Source organism: Vanellus vanellus, assembly GCF_965231255.1.
Source record: "Vanellus vanellus genome assembly, chromosome: 7".
Taxonomy (NCBI): domain Eukaryota; kingdom Metazoa; phylum Chordata; class Aves; order Charadriiformes; family Charadriidae; genus Vanellus; species Vanellus vanellus.
In genome coordinates this window covers 7,022,211-7,044,482 of record NC_138912.1, presented here as the reverse complement: position 1 = coordinate 7,044,482, position 22,272 = coordinate 7,022,211, and the positions used below count along the sequence as shown (strand labels likewise).

General features: G+C 43.0%; 1 protein-coding gene across 1 annotated transcript; it reads right to left on the bottom strand.

Annotated features, from left to right (window-relative positions):
* Window positions 1–560: 560 nt before the first annotated feature.
* On the bottom strand, window positions 561–19,231 carry RGS10 (regulator of G protein signaling 10; the record flags this gene model as incomplete). Its single annotated transcript, XM_082486598.1, has 5 exons — window positions 19,160–19,231; window positions 12,749–12,867; window positions 11,179–11,265; window positions 4,304–4,447; window positions 561–707 (listed from the first exon to the last, which is right to left on the bottom strand). The coding sequence occupies exons 1-5, from the start codon at window positions 19,206–19,208 to the stop codon at window positions 561–563; spliced, it is 546 nt and encodes a 181-aa protein (XP_082342724.1). The 5' UTR covers window positions 19,209–19,231.
* Between the last annotated feature and the right edge of the window lie 3,041 nt (window positions 19,232–22,272).

Sequence of the window (22,272 nt, the reverse complement as noted above, 5' to 3'; positions counted from 1 at the left end):
TCAACAATAAAGGCAAAGCAGAACAGGTATCACCTTGAAAGAAAAAAGTGACATAGGAAGCGACTGACTTCTATTGAGCTTAACCCTGAAAGATGCTGTCCTTTCATGATTAAGTTTGCTATGAATGACTCACCCAAAAAATAATGTGAAATGTACTCCTCAATAGCTTCTCCCAGCAATTCAGGATGTAAAAGTCAGTCACAAATAAAAACTACAATGCAAAAGTAAAAAAACCCACCACCCTATCTCCCATTTCTCATCATCACAATGCCTCACAAAAGAAAATACAAAAATTGAAAGCCTTTTAACCTGTGAAATATGAAATGCAATTCATGCCATAGAGGAATACCTCAGCCTTTTAGCAAAGAAACAATTTTTCCATGGGTGCTTGGTTACTAGCTATCATGCAAAAACAATTAGTCGTTCAAGCAATTAAGAAGGTAAGTATCTCCTAAAAAGGTTTTGAGCTTTTCAAGCCCTAAATGCAACTGCTATAAACCTAGATTGTTCCTGAGTGTAATTTAGTTATCGTATTGCCTCTCCTAAAGAGATTTGTTGTATCATGTGTTGTAAATTCTTGATGCTCTTTTAGCTGCAGTCTGAGCCTCTGGTGAATTCTCTTCTTGCTCCTCGGACTTCTTATGGTTTAAGAATATGTCTGACTTTAAGAAGCGGCTGTAGCTGTCATATTTCATGAGACTGAATATCTGGTAAGAGGAGGAAAAAACACAAAAACAATGACCTAAGTAAAACTAAATTTTAAATGAGAAGGACAGGATATAAATTCTAATGTATTTTTGTTCTGTTAGTACTAAAGCATTACTAAAAAGCATGACATTAAAATACACTTCAAAGTCTCAAAAGGGGCTGCATGTAGCAAACAATATTGTAGGTTCCACAGTCACTGTTTTGCAATAATGCCCGTATTAGTTTAAGAATCGGGTTATGGTTTTCACAATAGCCAGCTTTGAAAACCTAATACTGAAAAGCGGGAGGTCGCATGCCATGGTCACTAGGTAGGATTTCACAGCTGATGATCAGATAACTGCAAGGGGGGACAAGCCAGGACATTACCTGGTCCCCTCCCGCAGCAGCCTTAGCTCTGCAGAGCCACCAGGAGTAAAACCTAGCGAGGGTGTCCTTCTGGCAGGGCAGCTAGAAGATATTCAGAGGGATGAAGCAGTGCTCAAGAAAAAGAAGTACCTTTTAGGCACCCTTCCGACTGCAGTTACTCTTGAACATTAGAATAGCTCATTATACATGCAGAGCACTGGATAATTAAGAAAAGCCTCTAAATACTTTACAGAAATACTGAAACTGCAAACTGAATCTAGACTGAAACAACTGGTTTAACCAATGTTTCTTAAACTTATGCCAATCCTCCTACCCTTTTTAGATTACTACACAACCAAATGCCAAGACACGTTTCAGGCCAGATCAGTAATGTTGTAGGTACTTGACACAAAAAGCTGATCTGGTACCGATGTAATTTGCCAGTTAAAGCGTGGTTTAAAATTGGTGATGGATTAAACTCGTACCATCAGGCTTTTCACTAGCCCAAGATGCGCCCTTACTGCCACAGCCAGTGACACAGCCAGCATGGAAGCAGGGAGTCAGCACCGAGTACAGCTTTTCTCTCACAGGGCTGGAGCTGAAGCTTGTACCTCAACACAACTGCTTTCTCTTCTATTTACACTCAGACAAAAAACTAGAACTCATCTGGTGTTTTCTGAAAACAAAAGGAGCCTGGAATCTGTTCAGGTATCATGGTCAGGACTATATTTTGCTTCATCTTGAAACAGAGGGGAAAGAAGAAAGTAAACCTCAAAACTATAATTGAGGCAAAACCAAAGCCTACATGACCCTCTGCCTATTATTTCACTGGTGGAGCCTCTCTGAGTCATGCTTCATGACTGATTACATTTTATGGTACTCAGGGTAACTAAATTTCCAAGAGGAATTTCTGGATTCTGACCTGCATGCATGGATAATCCATGTGTAGATAACTGGAGCTTTACCTTTACAGGCCTCATTTCTAACTGATAGTATAGCTGGCTAATAAGACCGTTTGTTAGGAGGAAAAAAAACAATAATCTCAAACCGCTTTTTCATTTCACATCCTCAAGGAACCTGGACAGACAAAGACAAACACACAAAACTTGACTGTTCTTGCCTGTGCGTTTGCTGAAATATTCCCCTTGCAAATAAATTAGATTAAGCTTTTTACAAACCACTGTTTGTTTACATATTTAAAGATTCAAGTTAATGTTTAAAACAGTGGAAATCTTGCTTTATAAGCGATGTGTTAGAAAATTAAAAATCCCCAAATACTCTCTCAATGTAGAGCCAAATCAATGCAGTCATGCAAAGTCAAATTACACCTCCTGGCATTGGCTAACAACAATACAACTAATTTATCCAACTAGCTCAAGGGGAAAAAAAAAACTGTAAGGAAGACATCACCTGTTAAAACGTCATAAGTCAGTGTCAAGAAATTAGACCCCTCTTGTTCCTGGTATCATTTAAAGCATGACCCAGAGAGAAAGAGCACTCTAAAATCAAAACGTTCTGGAGTCTGGTCAGCCAAATGCACAGAATAGACAGATTTTATAATCATGTGCAGAAGCAGAATTCTCTTTTTCCCTCCCCTCATTGCCTCCATGGATCAGGAACATTTACCCCATAAGTATTTTGAAATCTACAGATTTCTGTGAACCACCCCAACACCATGCTGCAGGAACAACTGCCTCCAAGCTATTTGTTTAAGGGCATCCCATGAGCACAGAACCACACCCCACAAGTAGCCCCATTTAAATCAGTAAGTCTCTGGAGAACTGAAGTGCTAGTTACCAGCAACATTGTAGACCAGACTGTGGCTTTCAGGCTCTGCCTTTTTATGCTTCAGACACACAGTGCCAGCAGAAGGTAAGAGAGTTCTTTAGAGAACAAATTATACCACGTTCATAACTTTATAAGGATTGAAAACTAGAGAAGACCATAACTCTTCCTGAACTATTATCTAACAGCAATAAACAGAAGCTTCAAGCAGTGGAAACCTGCACCAACCCATAAATGCTCTGCATTTGGTTTTAAAAGTTCAGAGACTTCCTTCCCGCACTAGTGGGATTCCTCTACCACTGGTCTAGCACATTTCCAGTTCAGGTACTACTGTTCACGTGCGTGCTCATCTGTAAAACTGCAGAAGGCTGTAACTCCAATAATCTCACCAGCTTTGCTCTCACCCTGAACTGCAGTGCTTAGATTTACCAGAACATTTTCTTTCCTTTCCCCCAAGTCAGAAGCACATCCATGAAAAACTTTCCTTCTTCACGTTGAGTTTCAGACATTTCCACTGCTAATGACTTGGAATCTGCTTGGAAGACAGCAGAGCCTTTGCTCCTTAGACCACTTCAATTGACCCAGCCAGTGCCCAACTAACGTATTCAGTACCCAATGTGAAATGGGTTGAAAACACTATTTAAATCTGCGTGCTGTTTCTCTGTACAAGAAAAGAGCCAAATGGAAAATACAGGTAGCTCTGAGTATTGTACAGAAATTAAAAAATAGTACAGACTGCAAGTGCTGGAAAGCTGCAGATAAGAATGACTCACTTCACAACTTATGTTTTAAAATAAGCTAAATATCAAGAAAATTTACCACCAAAAGACATGTGTGCAAAATGTCACCTAATTTCTACCAGACCTCCCAAGATCTATAGGAAAACGCAAAGCAGACACCAACTCTTCTTCTAAGTTCTGCATGTTACAGAAGAGGAGGCTTTTCAGGAAATGGCATTATATTCATATCTATATAAATACCAAAACAAAGCAAAGTGAAGAATCTTGAGCTCTCAAGGAAACCAGTGGCAACTACGGAAACAAACATCAGCAATGACTCAGCACAAGTGAATACACAGGAAAACATAGGCACAAAGTCAGTCAAGCTGGGTGATTCTCAAGCTACCGGCAGAGGAACCCAGGAGAAAACTTTATCCAATTTTCCAGGAAAGTCCTGAACTGGAATTTGCATGGTTGTGTGGAGTCACTTAACTAAACGGCCCTAGTTAGACAGGGCCAAGAACCTGGGGTATGGTACATCCACCCTCAGAGCAGGTGCAGTAACATCGCCAATGTGGAAGCAGCCCAGTTCTGTGCCTTACCTATTCAATCCATGTCAAGGGGAGCAGTAGGCAAATTCCCAGCTTCCCTACACTAGCTTGGGGTTAGAAAGCAGAGCCCATTAAAAGCAGACAAAAACTAAAGAAAGTCTGTTCTTGAAAAAAAAAAAAAACAAAAAACTTTACCTGGTCCTGGAGCTTCTGAAACATTAGAGGGTGAGGTGTCTCCAAAATGGTCTCATTCAAACGGGACTGCCCTTCGACATTGACTTGGGAGGAAGCTTTACTGGACAGGAAAGTCATGTAAATTTCTTTAGCTTTTTCTTGCATCTGCAAAAGGACATATTTATTTACAGAATTATTTGCTGTGGGAATATTCCCTGTATTTGTTAATGTTTCATTGGAGACTGCTCTGGGTCACTTCTTGAGGTTCACATCTTAAAACCAAAACATAGTCTGAATTACAAAAGAAAACAAGAAATAAACCAAATATACATAGATTACCTTATTTGTGTATATTCATTTGTACTGGAGGAAAAACATCTCTGCAGGCCAGTGGCACTGACATTAGTGGAAGCCACCCGCATTCGGCACTTAGGTTAAACAGCGGGTTGTGATGTTTGAGTCTGAGAATCCAGTATAAAACTGCTCAGCATCATCAACTAGGCCTTGTCTTCACTATTTAGAAGACTGTTTTTACTAACAGATAACCAGCATGCGCAAGGAACCCAGAGGAAAAAAGCACTGTGGAAAATGACCCTTACTGCAAGGCAAAACTAAGCAAAGGTAGTGCTGCTGACAGATAACCTTGTCATACTACACGCTTTGTCATAACTAGGTTTTTACCTCAGGGCAGCTCGTGTGCAACACTGGCTACATGATTAAAAAAAACCCAACAACTATTTTTTTTGGCTAATGGTAAAGATAAGACTCTCAAGAGTCTCTGAAAGCTGATAAATAAGGGTAGGTGTGACCTGCACAAAGCAGTTTTTTAGTGTTTGCTCCGATTTCAGCAATCCTGTTTCAGGGGTCTTCTCCTGATAAATCAGTAACAGCGATAACATTTTGACCCTCCCCAGCATCTTTAAGCTTCAAAGCAGTAAACAAGTGACCACAATCCTCTGAAATTCAATGCAAGCTCCCCCTTGACCAGAAGATCGGATAAGAGAAAGCCAGTGGGGGAGAAGAGAGCCAAGCCAGGCAAGAGGCAAGCTCCCCTGCTGCAATCTGAATTGCGCACGCTGAAAACAAGGCCCACGCAGCAGCAGGCGCTGTACGGTCACGAGCCACGGGCACTTGTCCATGTTCCCCATCGCACATCTAATGAGCAACCGCATCTCCAGACCAGCACCAACTAAGGGGCTGCGTCTTTGATGGGAGTAGGGCTCGAAGAAGGAAGCACTTAAACTCTTGCCCATGAAGGCCTCACAGAGTTTCTTTCATGTTTTACAGCTGAGAATCAACATTTGGGCATAATTAGGAGAAAAGCTACACGTGTTTGACAATTCACAAGGCCGAAAGAGTTAACTCTCACTGCTGAAGGGGACATATTTTCCAGGAGTATTCCTTTTTAATACAGAGTGTTCATCTGGCGGATAAAACATCATGTGCCAGTGGCACTAGGTCACAATGAAGTGTTTTATAATAATGTCCAATCTTTTCAATTTCACAGATCAGGGAGGATTCGGTCAGCCATGTCTGTTCTAAATGAGCAATTAATCCAATCGATCAGAGGTGTGAATGCTTTAATTGGTAAAGTTAACACCCTAATGCAGACACAGTAAAGGTACCTTCAGCTATTACCACATGACCAAGCGTGACTGTACTGTCTGTCAGTCCTACCTAAAAAACTTTTGAACCTGCTGTCCAATTTCAACCATATTTAAGAGAGGGGCAAAGGACTGAGAAATAATTACCCTCCCACTGATTCAATGGAAAAGAGTGGTGAGAGAAAGGAAAGGGAGAGAGAAAGCAGCGCTGGCACTGAGGGAAAAGCTGCAGTATATGTTCAAAAGTTATCTACTCTACTTGAGCAGCCAGCACGTACTTAGCGGCTGGCTAATCGATGCACACATAGCTCCGCATCAGCCACAACACAAGGTGCTGCTTGCCCAAGGAACACAGGAGCAAGCTGGGCACTGCAGAGAAAGAGAAGGCGGCTTGAGGGGAAACATGAAACTAGAAGTACTGTGAGGAAGTTTAAAGAACATGGGGGGGGAGCAAGACAATTGTGTGGGAGGTTGGTGAAATGAGGAGGATCTCTGGATTTTGCGGGGAAGAATGACAAAGAAAGGAAGTGAAAGTACTGTGGTAGGGAGAGATGCAGGGGACCTGACTTTATAGTAATGGGGAAATATGGAAACACACAGCTAAACATTACAGGTTCTGCTGCACATAGAACAACTGTTATGCTACATCTATGCTTCAGCAGCACAGCATCAGTTTAACTACAGTTTGTTGGTTTTTTGTTTTTTTAAATAAAGTACAGTTATAGCTGCCACTATGTTTATACAACCCGCAAATAATATTCAGGGAGAACCAGGTTCAAGCGGAGGAGACAGCGATGTTCCCTGTTCAGTGGGTGGCATTCTTTGTTCTGTGTCAGCCTGAAACTAATGCCTCAGCACAGGGGACTCTACTCTGGAATTTAAACAACATTTAAACTGGGATCTTGTTCACAGGTGGTTATTAAAGGATTTCTGGCACTTTTCACTTACATCTGTGTGCTTGCCCCAGCATGCGTGCCAAATTCCCATTTGGAGTATGAAGTTCTGTCTACAGAAATCCCCCTCACTATTTCAAGTGGATACAATATTCTTTCCCACTTCCTTTTCTAAGGTCAAATTCAGCTCTCGAGCATGTGTGGCTCCCAAATGAGGTGAATGGAAGTCCCAGATGCTCATCAGAACAGGCTCCAGCATTTAGCAGCTGTGCAGCATTACCCAGTCCTGCTTAACCATTGCCACATTCCACATGGGAAGTGGCAGAAGAAACTCTTGAATAGGTATACTTTGTTCTGAAATTGTTCTCTACAAAACTTCTCAACATGGGTATTTTGGTGGGTTTTAGCAATAGCTGAAAAGAGTTGCTGTTGTTTGAAGCATTTATAACAATCTGTGATTTATTTTTAAAGCTCAGCTGCAAGAGAAGAAACATTTAAACCTTAGGAAGTAGCACAGTGGACTTATTTCATTAACAGTCACAAACACAACAGCATATGACTAACTCCAATAAAATACTTAAAGTTAAATTTCATTCACTTAACCCCACCACTCCCATTTTAATAATTATATATGTGCCTTAAGATGAGGACCACGTGGGTAGCAGCAGAGCTCGCTGCTACAAGAGGACTTGACCTAAGTCTTTCCTCAATCTTCACTAAAAATTGTATTTCTATTTTAACTTCAATTTTAAAGGAATGATAAAGAAAGAACATCCTTTTTAAAAAAAAAAACAATACAGAAACGTGTCTGAGCTGAGGGAAGGAGTTTGTGCTGCATGAACACAGGCTGAATCCAGTCCATCTAAACTTTCCTAGACCAGTAACATAGTCTACTTGCTCTCTAGCTCTGCAGATGCTGGAAATCTCCCCTGCTCCCTGAAACATGCATGCATTTTTTATTAGTTCACCCAAACAGGAAAACAAACACAAACTCGTGGAGCAGTCTGGTCTGAACTCCATTTCTGCCTTCTCCTGACTAAGCACTCCCATCACCAATCGCGACCCAACACAACGGTTGTGCTTCTTGCCAGCGCTCCCTCTGGATCCAGCAATCCTGGCTGCGTGGTGGTTCATATTCAAGAGGAAGGGGACAGAGAAGATGTATCTGCACAGCATCTTGCGAGATCTGCCTGTGCTGGCTTGATATATCAGCTTCTAGGCTGAGCCCACGTGACTGTGGTTAGGGTAATGACTGAACCAAATTTAATAAGCTTTGAGGAAAGGCCCAGGATATTTTCTTAGAGCGGCACTAACACAGACAGTTTGCAACCAACAGAAAGCAGAAGCAGGGTGGGCCTGCATCTACCTGTGAAGACCAGAAAGGACATGAGGGAAGGACAGCACATTTACTGGGCCAATCACCCTAATGGTATCACAGCCTATACGAACCCAAATGCCGCTCCAGGCTGACAGTGAAGGGATGACAATAACACTAGGCACCATGGATACTTAACCCACTGACCAGGTGGTGACCTTTGTGCAAGTTTAAACAGACCAAGAAAAAAAACCCACACCAACACTCTCATGCCAAGTAATGAAAAGTTTATCTTATACTTTAAAACCAGGGTAAAAAAATCCCACTTGATCTGGGTTAAATTGAAATCAGCTTCATCTGACCAAAAGTCTAAGTGTCTATGAGCTAGTTTCTGTGGTAAACCAGTTTTAATGAGAAGCAGGTTACAAAATAAGTAAAAAGTTGCTTTAGATACAAAGTGATTTCTGCAAGAGTCACTTTGTGAAGACAAATTCGTGCTTCATGCTATCATAAACACTGGAAAGATTTCTATTTTTAGTGGTTTTTCTAGCTTTGTAAACTATCTAAACAAAGCCATCCATAAGCAGTAGCTATAAAAAATTACCGTAAGTCTGTGTCATTCTAAAGCACATTTATTCTAGCCAGCTGTAGTAGCTTTGGCGGTACCAGACTCCAGACTGACCATACTGTGTAATGATTGGTACTGAATAACTAAGCTAAATGGGACCCAGTTATGTCTCTGTCCATTGATTTGGCAATTCATTCAAGAATTCATTAAATTACTATCTCTATACATCAGTTTACCATTTCCTGCACTAGCATGCGCAATCCTGAAATAGCTTAAAAGATAGAAATTATTTAGCAAGAGGAAAATATCCCATTGCAAAACGAGGGACCTTACGGAAGGATTTCCCACTTCCATTTCCATTTGTAAATGCAGTTTGATACCTGTCTAAGGGGTATCAAGGAAAAGCTACATACCTCTTAGCACAGACACTGTACGATGTACAAAGAAAAAACATCTGCCCTGTACAAAGCAAAGGGTTCTTCCCATTTGGTGCTGGACTGTGATGCTGACGTCTACTTCACCAGCTCAGAAAGTAAATGATTTTAATGGATTAGGAAGAGAGAGCCAGAATCCTCAGACTCCCAGCCCAGCATATCGAACATACCAGCCAAGATGCTGTATGGACATTTGGGGACAAAAGAGAGGAAATGCTTTGTCACAGACTGACAATAATGAGATCTGCACCTTGTGCCAAAGCAGAGCCGGGTCAGTGGGACTGATGGTACTGCACTCACCCAGACAGAAGGTGATTCCGGAGCAACCCAGCCAGGCCGCAGTTGGAACATTCCCTTACAGGCAAGGGGAGAGGAGAACTCCCAGCCTCACTCCAGCTACCGACACTGCTGCCATCATAGTGGCATCTAGCACAGTTCCCTCTTTTCTCCCATTTCATTTACTTTATTTGTCTTTAGGCCTTGCATCTTACAGGAAAATAGCATGATTAGTTGTTCTCCTCTGAAGACTATCTGCATGGCATGGACCTTAATGAAGGAGGGAAGCAGACACAAAGCTGAAACAGAGCTAAATGTTAATGTTACAAAGCGTGCAGTCAAATTGGACATTTTTCTCTTCTTGCAAAAATTATTATTTTTGTATTTTTGATGGATTTATCAATACCAAAAATATTCCCAACGGAAACAAGCAAACTGTTTTGAGGGGAATGCTTTTTCAGTGCAAAATACAGAATATTTACAGAAAGTGGACTTCCCTGTAAAAAATACATTTTGTTCAAAATCCAGGGATTTTTTTTATTGTTGTTAAAAATCTGCTGGGAAACAATTTCAGCTGACAAGATTTAATTGACCTTAAGAGAGGAATCCCACAGTCTGGACACAGCTCTCTTACACCTGCACTTCATAACACCCCTAGTAGCCCAGTTCCCCCACCTGATTCCTAATCTCTGACATTTCTGATGCTACTCAAAGCATGTATGGTCCCATTTGAAGCAGGTTTAAGTGGTATTTTCCCAGCCTCACTTCCTCACAGTACTCTCCTTACTCTGGCCAGAAGAATGCAAAAGGCGTTGTACCGCTGCACTCTTTGTTTTCTAAAATGCTCCCTTTGGCAACAAGAGCTGCACACATGTGAAAAGCATAAAGGCAGGATTTCAAAAGAAGGGCTTATGGGATTTAGGAACCTGACTCTCAAGGACAGTGATGCTCAGCTGGAGTTTTGAAACTACTTTATTTCATGCTCACAGAATCCTCCTCTCAAAGATGAAATAAATTTGGAATTCCCCCCGCCCCCCTCCAAAAAAAAGAAAACCACAAAGCTTTTTCAGAAACAAGCAAACAAAACACAGTACTTATTTTAGGTCTGACTCTATAGGCTTCAAAGCCTAAATGTGAAAGTGGATCCTGTGTGCCTGGCAGATTTAAATGTAGACCAAGATCCAAGCAGTGGAAAACACCTACTGGAGGTGGCTGGTTGAAAAATTTCCAAAAGAATATTTTCTACTAGAAAAATATAGCTCTCATGAAAATGCAAGTGCTCTGCAGGTATATATCAATTTGATTAAGTAAAACAAAAAAGTCTAAATGGACCCTCAATTTCTTTTGCTTTGTAACTTGTAATTTGATAAGGCAAAACTATTCATTGTGGTATTGTAAAACCTTTTGTTTGCACTGTTTGTTATTTTTATGTTCCACTAAAATATTATAATGGTGTATATTTTCATGCAATAGCTGCTATGCTTCAAAAAAATCCTGAATGAAATGTCTTTATATTTTCAAGTAAGATGACGCAACATCACTGAATTAAACCTTTTGCTGCTCCCAAGCAACAACAAAACATTCAGAGTTTTCAAAACATGGGAAACCTGACAATTTCAGCATTTTGTTTTGTTTTGAACTAGAACCAGCTTTGTTTCCAAACAATTCCACCACCCTGATTTCAGTGCAATCCTTCCAATATATTTATTTGCACTCACATGGAGCACGTTATGCAACAGAAACGTTATAGCTCCAGTTCTGCTACAGAAACTTTGTTGACAAGTAAAACTTATTTAGGAAACATACCTGTTTTTTTCCCTGTGTTTTCTTAAATTCTTCACATGCTAGCCAGAACAAAACGTTTTCTTCACTAAATTCTTTCTTTAAAAATTCCTAGGGAAAAGAAAAGCAAACAAACAAACAAACATTAGGATCCAATTTCTCAATTGTTTTTCTCTCTTCCTACTATAGCTATTAAAACTAGAAGCCGCCTACGGCTCGCCTTAACATGGTATGAGTTTATGTAATACAGTATAACAGAGCCACTGCATTAGTGCATCTGCACACTACCAAGACACAAATGAACAAATCGTATATATTCAGCACTTTGAAACCACATTCCAGGAGAATGATGAGCTACTTTTAATCTCAGAGCATATCAGTAACTAACCAGAGAATTTCTTCAGTCTCTCTTAAATAACCCGAGCAATTTTACAGTCACTCCTCAAAGGGAAATCCAAAAATATATGAATTCATTAGCAGGTGAGCATAATGAACTATTTTAATGAGAGCCATAGATCACTTGAGATTCTCATCTAGTATCTTTCTGATTTTTTAATGAGTAAAATCTCTACAAGTGTTTCTAAACATGATCATCAGTGGCAATAAATTCACTTAAGTAAACTAAAGCAGAAGATGTATTTGCATTCTCTAGACAGTGTTTAAACAAAGTACATTCCTCCATAAGTGAGGCACGTTTTAAAATGGGGAAAAAATGTACATTTAATTTCTTTATAAAAAATAATAACTTAAATATTTATAGCTCTGAGATCATCAGTTTTCACTTTCAAGTGTTAGAGGTTAAGTAACACCAAGAATTAAATAGCACCAAGATTACTTTTTTTTTTTTTTAACAATTCTGAATCACAATGTTTTGTACTTCTGGTTTACATCATTTTTCAAACCAGTCTGTCAGGAAACCATTTTTACCCCGGTGCATTTTATCAGTGGTTGGTATGGCAAAACCACACTCAAGCAGGTAGTTCCTATTCCTATAGCTAATATGCCAAGAAGGCCTTGAAAAACCAACTCACCACCCTCACACCTAATTAAGCGTCAAGCCTGCATTTTGAGCTGCACAAGCCCACACTTTGTAGTAAACTTAAAGGGAATTATTTTCAGTACAGCTGCTGCAACACAGAATAAGAGCCACACAGAGTTACCAGGCTCAGGAGCTGTTAGCGGTAACTCGTTGCTTAAGTAAGGGCAACATATGAGAATATAGAGCATAGGATCAGCCCTCAGTGATAAATAATGCTTGGCAAGAGAGATCAGCGGCTCAAGGACTGTAGTTTATCCAACAGTAACTTGTTAATCCTTGCAACAGCTGATAGATCCGATTAGAAAGATAAAAACCAAAAGTCTTCCATGTGCCTGACGAGAACAGGCTGCAGCGGCAGTGGCCAAAAGGCACTACCTCAGAAGCTCAGCAAATGCCACAGCTCCAACTCTGCCACCTCTGCTCAGGGAATGTATCTAGAAGGATGCACACCTATGTGCTTACAGCACTGGCATAGCTGCATCATTTATGATGAGACTCATTCAGCTTTAAATCCTAATTTCAGTTTACATAAATATTCATAGTTAATATAGCAACCCTAAATCGTTTCACTCCTTCTGGATCTTCGAGGAGGTTCTCCAGTGATGTAGCCCATTTTGAGGTTCCTTTCAAGGTTTGGTGGCTGCTGCTTGGGTGACCCTCGCTGTCATTTATCTCTGGAAAAAATTGAAAGCAATGCCATCTTCGTTAGAAGCAATTAATGTCACATGCATTTCTTCCCCATTACCCTCTGCACCCTTGGATTACAGCTGCTCTCTTTAAAGGAAACACCATAAAACTGAAAATAAACACACACGCATTTTTAAATTCTGCTTTGCCTGTAAGGAGGCAAAAATGCCTTGCAGTTAGATAATTCATGAGCATGTAAGTCAGCACTGTCACTCTTTTATAGGAGTTCAAGCACCTTTTGCATGTGGAACACAATGACCGCAGCCTGTGTAGTAAAAGGACCACTTGCCTTTTGTTCTGGCACTGTCAACAACACTGGCATCTATAAAGCAAATCCTGGTCAGGAAAAGGCAAAGAGAGAAAGAAAAATAATGCTTTGTTTAGCAGGAGAACAAGTCCAATATGTTAACCCTGTCTAACAGGAGAAAAGACAGCTGGCAGAAGAGCCTCATTCCAGCTGAGTCAACCTGCTTTTGGGCAAGTGGTATTTGGGTGTTTGTTCTGTTTGCTTGTTTGTTTTCGAGTCCACTGAAATTCTGCTTTTATAAGGTGTACTGGACTGTGCCTACATCTTACCTGCCAGTCAGCCTTCTCACAGATAGGACAGATGCTATACATTTCTGAATTTTTCTATCCCAGGGACAAGTACTTTACATCCAAGGCTGGTGATGCCACAAAAATTGATTGCTAGGTACCCATCAGAAATCCTGTTACTTGGGAAGACTCCGGGAATTTTACTGCTGATGTGAAAAACTAAAACAGACACAAAGCACTTGGCCTCCTTTCCTCTAACCCACGGAACGCCCAGGGAAGACAGCAGGAGTTGCAGGCCATGAGAAGTCAGGCCAAGAGCTCCACTTCAGGTCACTACACATCGGAAAGGTGCACAAAACTCTTACTGTAATGAATACAGCTTCTATTTATTTTTATAACCCCTTCTTTTCTCCCTACCAACTTATTGGAAATATGGATGTTAGTAACTTCTGCTGAAACTCTGTTAAAAAACCCTTCCTCCACCATGAAACTAAACCTCAGCAAGTATCTCAAAACTATCTATGCAGAGCTATACTATCAGATGCCCTTTTCAGCTGGTAGCTAGAATGATAAATGCTAAGGTTAAAGCCCTACAAAATACTGGCACGACAGCAAAGCCTACTGAGTTTTGGTTGGTAGGGACCTGTGTAGAATCTATTTGTTTCTGTAACAGCAAGATAGACCGTTGTTTTAAATGAATGAACGTCTCCTCACTTGATAGGAACGTGGGCTTTTCTATATACAGGAGAAATTACAAAGCTGGAAAAGAGGTAAACTTTCTGGAGCCATGGATTCCACACCCATTGCCCAATACTGAGATCTACCAGTAAATGACCCAAGTAAATACAGACGTAAAGGAAAGGAACACATCTGAAACAGCAGAGCAAATGGTGACTGCAGGGTACATTCTCCATGTGTAAGTCCTGTCTCTCCTTTGCTGCCTGCTCTCACTCTCCCAGGCAGTTACAGCACAAAAACTGAAATTTCTTCACAATGAATGCATGACTCTATGCCTGCACAAAACCCTTCAGGATCCAAGATCATAACCGATTTGGGTAAGGACTGTGACAGATTGGTCTCCGAAGCAGCAAGTACACCTACAGCTCTGCAGGAGAAACACAATCTGCTAGTTAAAGGTCATGAGTCAGAACCTGGGGGTTGTCTCCAAACCACTACTGCAGACTTTACACATGACACAAGCGCACAGTGAGTTAACTGTGCCTCAGTTTCCCCTCCCCTCATGCGAAAGGATGTGGTTCTTGATTATCGCTTGCAAAATTTATTTTAGGAACTTGACTCAAAGTATCTAAGCATCTAATCTTAGTAAAATCTGTGAGATTTAAGTGGGAATAGCGAAGCACAATAGAGCGAAACACAATCACCTCTGAGGAGCTTGAATCTCTTATGATCACTCTCACCTGCAAGCAGAATGGCAGCTCTGTGTATACAGCTGCTAACAGCCTGAAGAACCAGGCCATCCCCTTATTTAATATATGATTTAGCACAGAACGTATGGGAGTGAGTCTTTATTTCTACTGTTTCTTTTCCAGCCAGATTTTAAGTGGACATTAATGATTACTTTGAAAAGCATGTATTTCAATGAGCCAATACAGGGCAGACCCAGTGCCATGAAAACACCAAAAAATTTCTGGTGAGCAAAGGACAGAAGTGCTTCCATGCACTCAGGACACATCAATCTGCTTCCCCTTGCTGCTTTCACTGGTCTCTCATTTTACTGCTGGCCATTCTCTGCCCTCCCTGATCACCGTTCTCCCCAGCTTCCTCCCACTTCCAGCCCACCCAGCACAAACCAACCCCATCCACCATTTACGTTCCCCCCGCTTCTCCTTGTTACCCTCCAAACCCTGTGCTCTCTTATGATCCTGCTCCCTTTCTCCCTACCTTCTCCTCCTACAGCCTTAATAGGGAAAAATTTGGTTTTGAAGGGAGGACCTACAGAACTTCTTCCTAATGTCCACTCTGCTGAGCCTTGTACAAGACTCTGTTACTCCGTTTCCCCACTTAACCAGCTCCCCGCAACCCAAAAAGTACTGTGGCACTGAGATGAGGCTTGCCCAGCCGTTGCCTGTACGATGCCACCCTTTCGTTTACCCCTTGCCTCACTCACTCAAGCTGGGAATTGCCCAGAGCAGAGGCTATGGGATGGCACAGGTGCCGGGCAGCTCTGCCGAGCCAGCACGGATGCCACCAGCAGCCACAATCCCGGCTCAGCCCAGAATACAGCTCCCAGCATCAGTGCACACCAGCTGTAGTGTCCCGATGGAGGCAGACCCTCGGACCGCTTGTACATAATAAACACAAGAGGCCAGAGAATGCTCCTGGATCCTGCCATCAGATAGTGCAGCACACCTCTTGTCCTGAGCAGTCCCCCAAAAAACACAGTAACTGCATCCAAACAGCCTGCTTGGGACATGGCCCTGGCTGGTACCACCCTGCCAGCTGTGCTGGCGGCAACACGGCTGGCAGGGGCTAAAGCCATGCCAGGGAACGTGCCAACAGCTCTGGAGGGTTCTGTGTGCTGGGCATGGCACTGATCAAGCTCTCTCCCTCCGAGCTGTGGACCATTAATCCCCATGTTCAGTGTTCCTTTGCAACCTTTGCAAAACATTAACGTTCCCCCTCAGCACAAGCGTGCATAGGCTACACATGACAGTAGGAAACACCCTGAAATTTTACAAGGATATTAAAACTGCTGGGTATTTTTGTTATACTCCATTAAAAACACCATCACAAACATTTTTTCTAATACAGAAGTGACAGCCCCCCAATTAGGATCATAACTCCCCACTCCACATGCTGGTTCCACTTAGAAGATTTGATGTGCGATTTCTGGAATTTTTTTAAGAGCTTAAAAGATAGGAAAGAGGTTTACCCTACCAATGATTCAAGAAGCTAATTCCCAAATCCATATCCCATAGCACCTTAATAAATTGCCTTAAAAACAATACTTCCATTGAAGTACAATTTAATGAAAGTCTGAAACAATTTATTTTAGAAGGCAATACTGCAATAAATGTAATTATGTGAATGACCCTCCTGAAACCTATTTATCTCTGTTAGGTATTTATAAAGATAACTTTCTCCTGTTAAAATCATCTAGTGACAAAGTTATATAATAGACGCTTGGAAATAACAAGCATGATACCAATGTTTAACAACCCGAATGTATACTTTAGTATGATCATTTAAATGAGTAACAGCAAATGTCTGCCTTCCTGAAAACCAGGAGATAATTTTGTGCATCAAAACCAGTATTACAAAATGGCAGTTATTCCACCAATATTTCTGTAAAAGGAACACAGAGAACGTATGACAGACTATAAATACGCTAACTACATTTCCTAGTGTCGCAGGGGTGTGCTTGCTGTCTTTGAGAGGGGTTAGAAACCAAGAGGCAGAGAAAGCCAACAAAGCGGAGCACAGTTGCAGAGTCTCTGCTGAAGCAAACTTTCCACTGAGTGTACAGCCGTAACACAACTGCTTGCATGACACGCAGTGGCCAGCTGCTTCTACTAACGCAGCAAATGACTAAGTGCTTATTTTAATAGCACCATTATTTTAGAGAAGAACCCTATACTAAGCCAACAAATAGGCCATTACATTAGCCAGAGCATTATTTTTGAGAAGCTTCTTATAGAAGCTGCTTTCCCCTATCACACAACAGTACCGCCACATCAGAGCGCGGATAAAGGCTCTTTGTAAGCGATAGATATAACGGTTAAGTGCAGCACTAATAACGCTAATTATCAGTTGAAGTGTGGCATCAAAAAATGGCAAATATCTGCATTCTCCAAACAAGAACTTAGACTGAAGCCACAGGAAGTGTCAATAACATCCAAACATACAACTTTGCAGGTCAAAACTCATGGTTCTGGCCCTGGCTTTCCAGAACCACAAGAAAACATGGAAATCCATCAAACTTTTAGAGATATTCAGATCCAGCTAATTGAGCTAGATGCGCTAACTGGTCTGCCTTCCAGAAGGGCTATGGACTACAAGGGTTTCCCGAGCTGCTGTCATTCTCAAACTGTCGATACAGGGGCCTGCATGGCGCCGTATCAAACAGAGCAGACTCACGCACTTCATGGAATCCCGCTGGATGCATCCCTTACCTCAATGCCTATTCTAACTGCCTCTTACCCCCCCACACCTTTTGCAAACTCCTGAACAAGAAACAGCCAGCACACAAGCAGTAGATACAACAAAAGCACCACGTAAATAGCATATTCCTTATTTTATATTAAAATATACAACCTTAAGAAAAGCCCTCTCAATTCCTTCTTGAAGGACTTCTGATAATACCGCCTGCATTTTCCCCTTTTTCACCTGGACCATAAAGCCACAAATTTTTATTATTACTTTAAAAGTACTCTGAATACCTTGTCTTTTCCTCCAGTCACCAGAATCCCTATCCGGCAACAAACACCAGTCTGGAATTAATAAATCCAAGGTTATGAAACAGTAGGAAACTTCATAAATAGGCAGCTGAAAAGGGAAAATTCCCTTACTTTCCATGTATCCAAGCACCACCGGATGAATCCTCACACAACAATTTTTTCCTAGTAGCAGCTGAATTTTAGCCCTTTTCACTACAGAAGGGCTGTCCTTCGCATGCTTTGGTTGTTCAAAGCATGAGCCTCAACATCCTCTTTTGACTGTCTCTAACAACAGATGGCTACTGGATTCCACTTTTAACTGTAAGGAAGGAAACTAAAGGGACGTTCCGCTTTTGCAGCATCTCTGGAAATGTTCACCAGACATATATCCTTTAAAAAAAAAAAAAAAAAACCAACCCAACACAAAACCCTGAACTCTAGACAAAGACTGCATTTGGCTTTTCTTGGAAAGACTCTAACTTCTTACTGCACATTATAAAATGCAGTATTATTTTCTAGGGTTCTGAGAACTTTTACCCCAATTGTTTTAGCAGTGATGTACATCAGCCCCTTCCAATGGACAGACTTGCAGCATGAGGGATACCGCGCCACGAGATGCCCCGTAACACCACAGACACGCCGCCTGTCTGCAGCAGGAACCGTGAACTCCCACATTTACTACACTTATTATTGGTAACTTCCATCCCAGTTTGGGACACTTCCTCCAAAGGCAAACTCCTCAAAGGCAATTCAGAGCTTGAAGAACCACACTCCGACGCTCTGGGCTCTCGTCTCGCTCCCGCTAACAGCGACAGGCAATTAAAATTTGGCTGATGAGGGATAAGCCCGAGCAGAATCCAGTTCCCTCTTCCGTGCAACAGCAGCTGCTGGAGCGGGAAGAACCGCGGTTCTGTCCCACCGAGGTCGCTCACGGCGCTGGGGCGACAGACACACACACACACCCCCGGGTCACCCCCGCCGCTGCCACCAGCCCGGGCAGAGCCACGGCCACGATGTGAAAGCGAAGGGACCGGTGCTCAGCGCGGCGAACCGCCCCGCAGCGGAGCTTAAGCCCGCTTAGCCCAGCTGGAGACGGGCAGCGGAGAGCCGGCGCGGCCCAGGTAACCGGCCTGGAGCAGCCAGCGCCGCCGGCTGCGGCCCCCCCGCGCCTCCCCTCAGCAGACCCGCTCCCGGCCAGGCCCCCCCACCGCCGGCGGGAGGGGGCTCGGCCGCGCTTTGCTCGGTGGAAGGAGGCGCGCAGCCCTCCCCCTGCCCGCCGCCATTCCTCAGGCGGCCGAGGGGCACGCGTGGGGAGGAGGGGAGCACTCCCACTCCCCCCCCACCTTACCTGACGGCGGGCGCTTCCTGCTGAGGCGGCTGACGGCCCGGTTAAACATCTCGGGCTGCCCGGAGCCGGAGGGGGCGGCCGCGCCTTCCCCGCTCCCCTCCGTCCCGCCCCGCTTTCCCCCTGACAGGCGCCGCGGCCGCGCCCTGCCCGCCGCCCGCGAGGGGGAGGCAGCGCCCGCCCGCTGCCGGCAGGGCGGGCTGGGGGAGCGGGGCGGCCGCGGGCCAGGCCGGCGCGGCGGGAAAGGGCCAGTGCCCGGCGGGCCGGGGGCTCCTCCGCGCCGCACCCCGGGGTGAGGGAGGGGGCCCGCAGCGTTTCCACTCTACCGTGAGGCACAGGGACCGTCCAGTGCCACGATGGTGGGTCTCCGCTCTCCCCCTCTCCCCTTCCCAACCTCAGCCGCCCACAGCAGTGCCACTTCCAGCCTTCTCCGCTTCCAGCCCCCTTCCAAACAGCACCGTTATTCCAATCCATGCACCTCCATCATCTCATCTCCTCAGCTCCAGGGCACTAGCTGTTCTCTTCACCCAGCGCTGGGCCACCAGGAGCCAGAAACAAAAACAGAAACGCTTCTCCCCGAGACGGTCACCTTTATGAATCGGTGCAGTTTCTTACCCAAACAGGAGTGCCGGGTTTCTTGCACTGGGGTGAGGCCGTTGGTCTTCAAAGACACAGAAGAACAATTATCTCTCAACAGGAAAAGCACAATTACGATTTCAGCAAAGGTATTTTCACTTTCAGAAAGAACTTTTTGCATAATATTTAATAAAAAAAAAATCCAGCACGTAGGCAGTGTGAGAAATTTGCACAATTCTGACAAAAATTGTAAGCCATCGACAGACAATTATCTTGGGAAGCACAGAACAACCATATGCTTAAATCCCACTGGAAATAGCACCAATACCTAAAAAGTCACAGAAATCACTGCTAGCAGACAAGTCAACACTTATTTCCACCTAAGCCAAATCCCATCCTGAACACACAGTAACACATTTATAACTGGCGCTGTTCACAGAGGGAACTTGGACGATCTCCCCCATCTCACTGAAACGTATGGATATTTTCCACTTGCACGCACAAGGCCAAGATTTCATTCCTGGGAATTGGTGACACCAGAACGCTGAACACAAGAATAAATTGCATCTGTGCTTCCAAAATAAACAACAGCACAATACCTTCCAGCTGAAGTGATTTGGCCTGCACGCCACTGGACTTCTGCCTCCAGTACCAGGGCCAAAAGCCATGTTAGCTGGTTAAGATTTCTTGGCTCTTGGTGTGGATTAAAAAAAAATGAAGTTTGCTATGCTGCTGAAGGAACGGCTCAACAGCTGCACGTGGCATTTCCAAGCAGATGTGCGAGACAGCCACAACGGTATTTGGACCACAACTGGCATTTCTGTGCGAACGTAAGAAGAGCATGGGGTAAAACCACGCCAGCAGCAGCGCCCAGGTGGCATGGGCACAGCAAAGGCAGTGTATGTGGTGTCAGATTCGGGAGAAGACTGCTCGGACACACGCATCTAAAGATTTTTCAGTCATATCCATTAACGTCAGGTATTTCAGAGAAGTACATTTACACTGAAGCAGTACACACACCACCAGATTTTAGTTTTCTGTAAGGATCAGATAACAAACCCCAAAGGTTTTCACTTTAAATGTTAAGAATTAGTATTCCTACAACAACTAAATAATCTTCAACAGGTCACTGGAGTAGTTTTAAGACTTAACTTCATGGATTTAGAAATGGGAGTACTTAAGAAACAGGAGAATGCTTGGAGACCAAAGATCATGCCCATGGTGCATGGTCCTGTGCTGGTGTCTCCAAGCCCCATGGAGCCCAGCTGTCCATCTCCACTCCACTCATTTACTGCTAAACCCAACCTTCAGGGCTGCCACAGATCTATCTGTAGAAGCCAGGAGGACATTTTCTTTTCCTTTCCCCCTCTTCATACAAAATTTGGTTTTTAAGTTTCTTGGTTTTCCCCCATTTCCTTGGAAATACCAGTGGACACACCAGTGCCTGCTCCATCAGGGTCACCATTATCAACACCTGTTCCCTGTATTCTGCTCTCGTGCTTAAGACGCAGCGCTCCATTAGACTTAATGACATGAGGGAATTTTCCTTCCAGGTGAATTTGGTGGAGATATTCAGGCGTGGGTCATTTGCTGTCTTTTTCCACAAATAAACTGCAATACCTGTATATAGCCACGTGCAAATTTAATTATAACTTAATTCATACTGTTCCAATGTCCACATGCCAAATCTATGCATTCTTAAATTGATTTTTTGACCTTGCATCACAACTCTCTTACCAGCTTTTCCTTAAGTTTCACAGGGAAAAGCTTCCCTTAAGAATTATTAAGCTAACACAACCCACAAGTTTGTTTGATATCCTTCAGCTGTCAAACACAAGTCCTCCAGAGGGCGGGCCATGCCAGGCAATATACAGCAGAAGATGCACCCTGTCATTGCATTTACATCTAAAGAACTGTGCACCATTTAAGTGGCAATGTACTGAAATTTTGAGATACATGTAGTCAATGAAATCATATTACATACATGACTTGTCAGCATACTGTGTAACAGCAAAACCCTGGACTGCTCATTATCCTAAATGAGGGCAAGTTAAAAAATTTGGATGAAGTTTAGCAAATTTCCTGTTGATCGGGGGGGGGGGGGGGGGAATATGCAAGACACCCAAAAAGGCAGAAACACACTTGATAAATCTGTGATTTCAAGCAAAGATACTGAAGATTCTATTTTAGTATATATATTAAAATATAATTGGTGGACTTAAATTTAAATAGCTGGTTTTGAAAAGAAATGGAAGCAGTTGCGCCTGTTGCCACTGCAAAAATCTATTCTGGAACACAGCAAACTACAAATAACATCACAGAAAAATCATAAGATGTGCGGCTCATTTCAATGCCAAATTGCAGTTGAAAGACTAATCAACAGACTACAAGAAACCTGACTCATGATTTAAAGCCCTGATTTCATTTACACCAACATAATGCAACTGATTTCAGTAGAGGCGCTTCTTATTTACACGACTGTAAAAACTTAAAATCTGAAATGTTAACGAGGAGAGGCTTTCAAAGTAGGAAACTCCTAT